This window comes from Budorcas taxicolor, chromosome 5 (assembly GCF_023091745.1).
Source record: "Budorcas taxicolor isolate Tak-1 chromosome 5, Takin1.1, whole genome shotgun sequence".
NCBI lineage: Eukaryota > Metazoa > Chordata > Mammalia > Artiodactyla > Bovidae > Budorcas > Budorcas taxicolor.
The window spans coordinates 15709914-15719812 of record NC_068914.1 but is presented as its reverse complement, the minus strand read 5'-3'; the positions used below and the strand labels follow the sequence as shown (position 1 = coordinate 15719812).

Here is a 9899-nt window from a genome sequence, read left to right as displayed (position 1 = left end):
CTGGGGTGTCCCTGGAGTCGAGCGCGCGGGGTCTGGAAGAGCTGTGTACCAGCCAATGGGTAAGGCCAAGAGGTAGGGCCAAAAGACTGGGGCTGGGAGAGGCACAAACTGGGAGGAGCCAAAGGGGCGGGGTTTAGTGACAAGGAGGCGGTGATGCGGCCAGGGGGCGGGCAGAGGGAGCCGAAGGGGTGGGGCGAGCCCTGGAGCGTAAGTGAGGTAGGAGCGCGAAGATGGCAGCGGCTGAGGAGGAGCCAAAGCCCAAAAAGCTGAAGGTGGAGGCGCCTCCAGCGCTGAGGTGAGCCCTACCTGACATAGGGTGGAGGGCGACGATGCCTGCCGCTAGCCAGGGGCCACGTAGGGTTGCGCGACAGAGGCGCTGGGTGGTAACCTCAACCCCCGGCATGAGGCCAACGCACGGGACGGGTAGCTCTGGTAGTTGCCCGCCTGCCTGCGACCCTTTGCCCGCTGTCCGCTCAGTTTGGCCCAGTCCCCGCAGGCTCCTGAGACGCTCCGCCGCCCTTGACCAATCAGAGCGCCGGCCGGGGTGCGGAGCCGGCTTTGGGCAGGCTGCCGGCGCCACGTGGGAGCCCGCCCCCACTTGGCTGTGCGACCCGGGAGGACCGGACCGGACCCGATCTGAGCCGAGTCAACCGCGGTCACCTCCTCTTCCCTGGGAGATGACGAGGAGAATGCCCAGCGACTGGCTTACCCTGAGGCAAAGATAGAATTCTTGGGTATTTTTCGTAAAGGTCGCGGAAGGGCGCTTTGACCTTCCTTTTAGCACTTAGGTAGATCTGAATGCTGGTACCTTTGCAAATCCTCTACCGGGAACCAAGACCCCGCCTCCGAGGCTTTGCTGGAGTGGGGTCGGGGGCGTGGGGATGGCGTTTGCCAAAATGGTTAGGAAAGGTTAATTTTTCTTCTTTGCACATTTGGCAGCAGTGGAGATAGTTCCGCACCTAACATATGATTTGATGTTGCAACTTTTACTTACAAAACGTTACTGGTTAAAATATTCGTTTCTGATAAGTATAAAGTGGAGTATGCACGTTTCTTGATGATTTTGCAATGCTCTTTGGAAGGCAGTGGGTTTTCTATGTAAACCTAGATATATAAAACTGATTTAAAACTGTTGGGACACTCCTGATTATACAAATTTCGTTTCTTCCAACATGACCCTTCTTCGCTTTTGAAAGAACTAATCTTTCATGTTTGAAAAGATCACTTAGGAGTCCGGTGGTCTGTTCACGCTGTTTTCAATGGATAGTTATGAAATCCCTGCCAGTATCTTTAATATATTCATATTACCTTCAAAGGGCCAAAGTGTTAGTGTGCCTACCTTATATAAAGAAAATAACCCCCCCCCCCCCCCCCCCACGACTCAGGTTGTCTGTTTTCGTTTTAAGCTTTCAAACTACAGACTAAAGCAAAGGCTTTTAAGTCAGACCTACCTGAATTTGAGTTGTTAGGAGAAGCAAACTGAAACCGCCCACCCTGGCCAGGCACTGTAATAACCATTTGCCATGAGTTATTTTACCATAGGAGGTCATGGTAAGGAACACGGAATTAACAAGCCACCATTAACCAGATGAATATGGGAAGGGTTAAAAGGAGACATCACGTGTCCAACCATCTCCCAGAATCTTTCTCACTGGCATCCATCTTGGCTAAACAATGCCTGTTCCACCAGGAAGGACCCTGAATCAGAAAGATTGGCCAAAGACAACCCGGAAACTAATTCCATCACCATAAAACTTCAGACTTCAAGAATCTGTGACAGAGCAGTTCTCCTGGGTTCTGTTAACCTACTGCTCTCCGGCAGGCGTCCCTTTCCAATAAAGTCCCTTGCTTGGTCAGCATGTGCGTCTCCTTAGATAATTCATTTCTGAGTGTTAGACAGGAGCCCACTTTTGGGCCCTGGAAGGGGTCCCCCTTCCTGCAAGAAAGGCATATGCTTTCCTTGAAAAGCACCTTCTTAAAGTTTCTTGTACCAAATTGGAAGACAGCTCCAACTTTTTCCCCTCCTATCCTACTGAAGATGCAGCCCTTAGATTTTTCTCTTCTGCTCCTCCATTTTCAAAGTGCTTTCCTGTTTTACAGATGAGAAAATGGAAGCCCAGATGAAACAGTAAAGGAACTGAAGTTTGAACACACAGAATCTGGGTGCAAGTTCATTGTTATTTGACTTTACTGTACCTACTTTTATATAGTCACCCAAGATATGCTTCTGACTATGCAGCCTTAAAAATAATCATAAAAAATAATGTTTAATATGTATTCTTTCAGCATTTTACCTATTTTAACTCATTCAATCCCACAACCACCCTTCAAGGTAGACACTATATGTCCATTTTACCAAGGAGGAAACAGGTATAGAGAAGTTAAGTTAACTTTATCGAGGTCAACTTTATTAACTTCACATTTTGATCAAAAGCCCTAGTGAACTGTTAACTCAGCTTTTGTTTTTTGTTTTGTTTTTTGGTCACTGTGTATAATTTGTTGTTGTTGCAATACATGAGCATATGATACTTAATAATTCTTAAACGTGTATAATGTTATTTTACGTGTCATTAGTGTCTGTCTACCTAAAACTTGAAATGGCAACCCCCTCCGGTGTTCTTGCCTGGAGAATCCCAGGGACGGGGGAGCCTGGTAGGCTGCCACCTATGGGGTCGCACAGAGTCGGACACAACTGAAACGACTTAGCAGCAGCAGCAGCAGTGATTGTCTACCTAAAACTTGTAAGTCTTTACTAAGTGTAGACATGAAGGTAGGATTAGACACTTGAGTACTGGAATAAATCTCTTCATTTTGTGTGAAGGCCTTTTGTGATTGGCTATTCGTACTTTCATTATATTCATTTGTCTTTAAGGATCTCAGTGTGATAATGTACTGAGTGGTTAGATTGTGTGCCTTATTTACGATGACTTGCTTGACATTTAAGAGGCTAGCTCCCAGTTTTGGTTAACTTTTAAGAGGATGGCTTATAAAGGCTGTTGTTCAGTCATCAAGTTGTGTCTGACTCTTCATGACCCCATGGACTGCAGCACACCAGGCTTCCCTGTTCCTCACTATTCCTGGAGTGTTCTCAAACTCTTGTCCATTGAGTTGGTGATATTATCTAACTATCTTATCCTCTGTCACCCCCTTCTCCTCCTACACAGGAAGCCTCCCAAACAAAAAATTATCCAGGCAAAAGTGACAGTAATGTGGAGGTTGTAAAAACTCTGCTCCAGAGACAACATCTGACAAGTCTAGTTTCCCTTTCTCAAAAAATATCTTTCTAGGCCTTTTAAGGTTACTGAAGTTGGAAAGAAGCTAGCTCTATCATGTTTTCACACGGCCGAGGGACAGAAAGGAACATTAATTGAGTGCCAGGCACACTAGGTGCTTTATATATGCTATCTCATTTAATCTTCAAGCCACCTGTAAATGAGCCTTGTGTTACAGTGGTGTATTTAGGCCTGAAAGAAGTCCAGAAGCATTTTGGGGAACTGTTCCCTAGATAAAGGTGTTCCATGATGATTACCTGTATTTAGGACCACTTTCTTTTCTCTCTTTTGGGAATGTCATCCAAGTTCGTTTCTTGATCCATCTGAGAGGATAGAGTTCCTTCCCAGGCTTTCTGAGCACATGCCAAGTCTATTCTTTTGGTCTTTCGAGTGCCTGCTATTTTAGGCATGGTGCTGAAAACTAGGTACACGAGGTGAGAGAGAGAAGAACTGGTACCATCTTCTTGGTGGGAAAATGACACCTGAGCACTCCAAAAGGTGACAGAGCGCTAGCCAGGTGGAAAATAGGATGTCTGGCTTTAAAGAAAAGTTTGTTTGGAGGTAGAAATGGGAGAGAGCTGCCTCTGTTGGGGAACTACATCTGTTTGGTCTGACTGAAGCTGGAAGGTATAAAGGGATCCAGGTTTTGTACTGAACACTTTCGCCTGTGTGATCTTTCTATCTCTATGTCCTTCAGACCTAATTTTAACTGCTGAATATCTCCTACGCAGTGCCTTGCTGACACTTCAAAGTTGTATATATCAAACTAAATTCACCTGTTGTCGTAAATCTGCACCTTTTCCCATGGTCTGTACGTATGTTAGTGGCGGCACTAACTTCTCTTATTTGAAAGTTTGGAGCCTAGACACTTGGTTCATTTTCCCTCTGTATATGGTTATCAAAGTTGGTCTTCTTCTTCAATTATGTCTGATAAATTCCTTTTCTTTTCCATCCTGCTGCCACAACTCAAGTTTAAGACTTTATTTTGCTTAGACTTTGTGTTGACTTTCTCACCAGTCTCAAGTTCTGCCTAAGCTTCATTAAGAATAGCTCAACTTATTCATCATAGAAAATACTTGTAAGCTCTGAAGTTGATGTTAGGAAAGGCTGAATCTGAAGAGCCATTGTAACTCTTTCTGATGTTAGTAATTACACATTGTTCTGGGTCATGGTTTAATAATTACACATTGTTCTAGGTCATGACTTTTATATAACTTATACATATAAATTATATATAATTTTAATCTTTATTAAAAAGGAAACAGACAGCACGTCTCCAGTCAGCAAATGTTGAACTTTTCTCAAGTTATTGTTGCCTAACCATTTCTCTTCTATGGGGTCCTTTTAGTCTTTCCTTCTGTCTTTTACTTCACTAATCTCTCTCTTTTAAAATTGTGTATTAAACCTTGGAAAAGTCTGTAAGTATTTTGGATGACAAAGCAACAGTATTAGCAACCTCTTTTTTTAAAACACTTTTTTTTTTAAAATTTCAGAAAATTCCCTGGAATATGATTTTTATAAATGGAGCATACTGTTCCTGGGGTGGCCTGTTGTGAGGATTAAATGTGGAAAATGTATGCATAGTAGAAAAGAGAAAGGATGACTGATCATGTGTCAGTAGTGTGTTGCTCAGTGCCTGGTCCTTAGGAGCTATTCAGTTAATGTTTGTTGAGTGAATTAGCAGTACAGCGTAGAGTGAGACTAATGAGTTTTACTTTTTTAGATCTTATGCTTTTAACAGTGCAGCCTAAAATCAAGTTTGGCTCTTTTTAGGTGACATTGCATGTTGTTGACTTACATTACAAATTTAATCCTTTAATATTAAAGCTTTTGACTATGAAGTAAAATGAAAAATGGAGCTCTTGGAGGTACTTTGTATGAATGCCTTAATAAAGTCCTTTCCTAGGCATTATAAATTAGGGCAGAGAGAGGGTGGTGAAAAGGCAGAGTCAGATGAAAGCCTCCATGGATGGTCCTAGGTATCTAGAGATAAACATGAAATGCGTAGAGCCCAGGCAGAGTCGGAAGGACTTTTGGTAAAAAGGCATTGAAAACTAAGTTTCTAGTATTAGGTATAGGCCTAGACTGAACAACACTAAACAAAACATGAGGCCAGTTTGCTACTTTCTACCTGGAATATGGCTTGACTTCCCTTCCAGCCAATAAAATCCTGTCTGTATGCAAAATATTCAGAGTTAAATCAAAATTCTCGAGCATTCTGGTCAGGATGGAAGCCAGAAGAGGAGCATTTAAGAGTATGGTCTCTGGAATCAGATCTTTGGTCCTTGGTCCTTATTAGCTGGTAATCTTGGTAAGATTGTTTAATGGCCCCATGTCTCTGTTTTCTCACCTTTGAAATGGGTATAATAAAAATACTTAACTCAAAAGATTGTTGAGAGGATTTCATGGCAACCCACTCCAGTATTCTTGCCTGGAAAATCCCATGGACAAAGGAGCCTGGTGGGCTGCAGTCCATGGGGTCACAAAGAGTCAGGACTGAGTGACTGAGTACGTGTGCACGCATGCACGTGCATGTGCGCACACATACACACCTGGACATTAGCTGATCTCACACACACACACACACATCTGGACATTAGCTGATCACACACACACACCTGGACATTAGCTCATCTGGACATTAGCTGATCACACACACACACACACACACACACACACACACACACACACCTGGACATTAGCTGATCACACACACACCCCCCTGGATATTAGCTGATCTGGACATTAGCTGATCACACACACACACACACACACACACACACACACCTGGACATTAGCTGATCACACACACACACACACACACACCTGGATATTAGCTGATCTGGACATTAGCTGATCACACACACACACACACACACCTGGACATTGGCTGTTCTGGACATTAGCTGAACACACACACACACACACACACACACACACCTGGACATTTGCTGATCTGACCTCCAGGAGACTAAGAGCTTGAGGTTGAAACTTGCAAGGCAACCCCCACAGTGAACTCTGAACTTGACTAGCTAGCTCCTCTCTAGGCAGAGTGTGGTGAAATAGACACTCTAAGAGAGAACTGTGCTGTTATTCTTGTCTGAGGTTGTACTCCAGATCCTCTTTCATAAGAAAGACCCAATTTTGATGAACTTCTTAAACGTGGTCGTGTTGAGTTCATTGATGGTAGTGTCCTCTTTGTTGTGATCAGTAGACTGACTTGAGAATCGTATCCTCACTGTGTAATAAGACTGGACACCATTGTTTGCCATCTTTTCCTCTTGTCATCATGCGTGTGGGGATTGGAGGAGAGGGAATCCATTCCAGATTCATGAATAAATGATTTTTAAAATTCTGCCCTGAATAAAAAAAAAATAATAATTGGCTCATAGTATGTCTTCAGTAAATGTTAGCTGTTGCTGTTGTGGTACTGTTTATCCTGCTTTTGGCTCCCTACCCCGTTCCAAACTCTGCAATTACACATTTAAGCAGAAAAAGAAAAGATGCAGGTGTACTCAAGGACAAGATAAACATCTCTAGGGACTGAAATGAAAAGGAAACATGCATTTAGATTCTGGGTTCAGGAGCAAGTGGAAATAACTTTGTGCAGGGGAGCTGGAGTCAGATACCCTGAATGAATCTTGTAGCTGGATTGGGGCTGACTGAAAAGAAGGCTGAAAGCCTCTGTTCCTGGCTGTTGCTTTAAAAAGCTGTGAATCTGAAGTGGTGATACAGAAGTGGCTGAGCTGCCAGATGGCTCAAAGCTGGGAACTGTAATTTCTCCATTATCAACTGGTACAAGAGCACCAAACTTGGAGGTCATGAATCTAGAAGAGGGGTGGCTTACCTCAAAACCATTGGAAAAAGGAAGGGAAAGTCTGAGCCTGCAAACAGATAAAGAAGACTATTACTTAGAAAATAAACACAACCACCAGAAGATAAACTCACTTAAAATCTAATGGATTGTTAGAGCAATTTCAAACTGATTTTAAGTATTTTTAAAGATCCTTAAAAAGATAAATAATATTTAATTTAAAAATGTTATAAATAAAAATAGTAAATATGAAGTAAATGGCTATATAAAATAAAAAATAGTTACTGAAATTAAACAGCAAAAGTTGGTTAAACTCCAGTTCAAACACATTTAAAACGAAAATTAATGAGTTGGAAGATCAGTTCCGTTCAGTCGCTCAGTCGTATCCGACTCTTTGCGACCCCATGAATCGCAGGACGCCAGGCCTCCCAGTCCATCACCAACTCCTGGAGTTCACTCAGACTCATGTCCATCGAGTCCGTGATGCCATCCAGCCATCTCATCCTCTGTCGTCCCCTTCTCCTGCCTCCAATCCCTCCCAGCATCAGACTCTTTTCCAATGAGTCAACTCTTCGCATGAGTTGGCCAAAGTACTGGAGTTTCCGCTTCAGCATCATTCCCTCCTAAGAAATCCCAGGGCTGATCTCCTTCAGAATGGACTGGTTGGATCTCCTTGCAGTCCAAGGGACTCTCAAGAGTCTTCTCCAATACCACAGTTCAAAAGCATCAATTCTTTGGAGTTGGAAGATAGTACTGAGTAATTCTCCCAGTTGTAGTACAGAGAAATCAAGAAAAATCAAGAGAATATATATATGTATATATACACGTGTGTTAAATTCCGTCATTAAGTCGTATCTGACCCTTTGCAATCCCATGGACTGCAGCATGCCAGCATCCCTGTCTTTCACTATCTCCTGGAGTTTGCTCAAATTTATGTCCATTGATTCGGTGATGCTATCTAACCATCTCATCATCTACCACCCCCTTCTTCTTTTGCCTTCAATCTTTCCCAACATCAGGGTCTTTTCCACTGAGTCAGCTCTTCCCATCAGGTGGCCAAAATATTGGAGCTTCACCTTCAGCATCAGTCCTTCCAGTGAATATTCAGGGTTGATTTCCTTTTGGATTGACTGGTTTGATCTTGCAGTCCAAGGGACTCTCAAGAGTTTTCTCCAGCACCACAATTCAGAAGCATAAATTTTTCGGTTTTCAGCCTTCTTTACAGTCCAACTCTCACATCTGGAAATGACTGCTGGAAAAACCATAGCTTTGACTATCCTGACCTTTGTTGGTAAAGTGATGTCTCGCTTTTTAATACGCTGTCTAGGTTTGTAATGGCTTTTCTTCCAAGGAGCAAGCGTCTTAATTTCATGGCTGCAGGCACCATCCGCAGTGATTTTGGAGCCCAAGAAAATAAAGTCTGCCACTGTTTGCATTGTTTCCCCATGTATTTGCCAGGAAGTGATGGGACCGGATGCCATGATCTTAGTTTTTTGAATGTTTAGTTTCAAACCAGCTGTTTCACTCTCCTGTTTCACCCTCATCCAGAGACTCTTTAGTTCCATTTCACTTTCTGCCGTTAGAGTAGTATCATCTACATATCTGAGGCTTTTTCTATTTCTCCTGGAAATCTTGATTCCCACTTGTGATTTATTCAGCCCGACATTTCACTTGATGTGCTCCACACGTAAGTTAAACAAACAGGTGACAATATACAGCCTTGTCATACTCCTTTCCCAATTTTGAACCAGTCCATTGTTACATGTAAGGTTCTAACTGTTGCGTCTTGACCTGCATGCAAGTTTCTCAGGAGACAGGTAAAGTGGTCTGGTATTCCCATCTCTTTAAGAATTTTCCACAGTTAGTTGAGAGCCACACTGTCAAAGACTTACGGTATTTGATGAAGCAGAAGATGTTTTTCTGGAATTCCCTTGTTTTCTCTATAATCCAACAAATTGGCAATTTGATCTCTGATTCGTCTACCTTTTCTAAACCCAGCTTGTACATTTGGAAGTTCTCCCTGGCGGTACATAGATATGTGTAAAAACTGAGGCACCAACTAATGTCTAATTAGGAGTTCCAAAAAGAGGAAAGAGTGTGAATAGTGGAGAGGCAATGTTGTTTTGCTGAAAGTTTTCTTTCAATTTAGGATTGAAGGATTCATTAATAAACCACTGCTGCTGCTGCTAAGTCACACAGTAAATAATTTCAGTATTTAACACAGGATTATTTGACTTAATCTCAACATATAGTCATTTCTTTACCACTAGAGTCCATATGGTCATTAAAAGAAAAGAAATAGAAACAATAGAGGCAGTAGCACATGCATCACCAAATTGGCCAAATTCTACATCCAGACTTGAACAGCATGGGGAGGTCCTGAGTAACAGCAGTCTGGAGTCCTAGTGGTGCAAAGGGTCCTGGGCGGTGTGTTGACCCTATACGTGAGACTTCATATTGCAGTTTTGGAGGCTCCTGCTTGTGGTCACGGGCCACTTGGCTTGCTGGTAACAGTTGTGCGATTACAAGTAGGCATGTAGCCCAGGCAGGGTCCAGGCAAGATCAGAAGTTGGTCAGAGGTCTGCTGCCTTACCTGTGAAGCCTGAACAAGACTGCCTCCGTTTTAATTTCCCTAAAACATATTACAAGAAATGATGACTGAGAATTGCCCAGAGTTTAAGAAAGAGCAAAGCCCTCAGGTTGAAAGGGTATTCCAGGTGCGTTTAGGTGGCATCATATGGTATTTGTCTTTCTCTCTCTGACGTACTTCACTTAGTATGATCATCTCTGGGCATCCGTGTAGCTGACAATGG

The 9899-nt window shown here is 42.9% G+C and overlaps 1 protein-coding gene across 1 annotated transcript in view; it reads left to right on the top strand.

Annotated features, from left to right (window-relative positions):
• Positions 1-221: 221 nt before the first annotated feature.
• ADK (adenosine kinase) overlaps positions 222-9899 on the top strand; it is a 540760-nt gene continuing 531082 nt past the window's right edge. The window contains exon 1 of the mRNA XM_052640201.1: positions 222-295. Coding sequence (XP_052496161.1) covers positions 231-295 — 65 coding nt within the window. The 5' untranslated portion in view covers positions 222-230. The remainder of the gene's footprint in view (positions 296-9899) is intronic.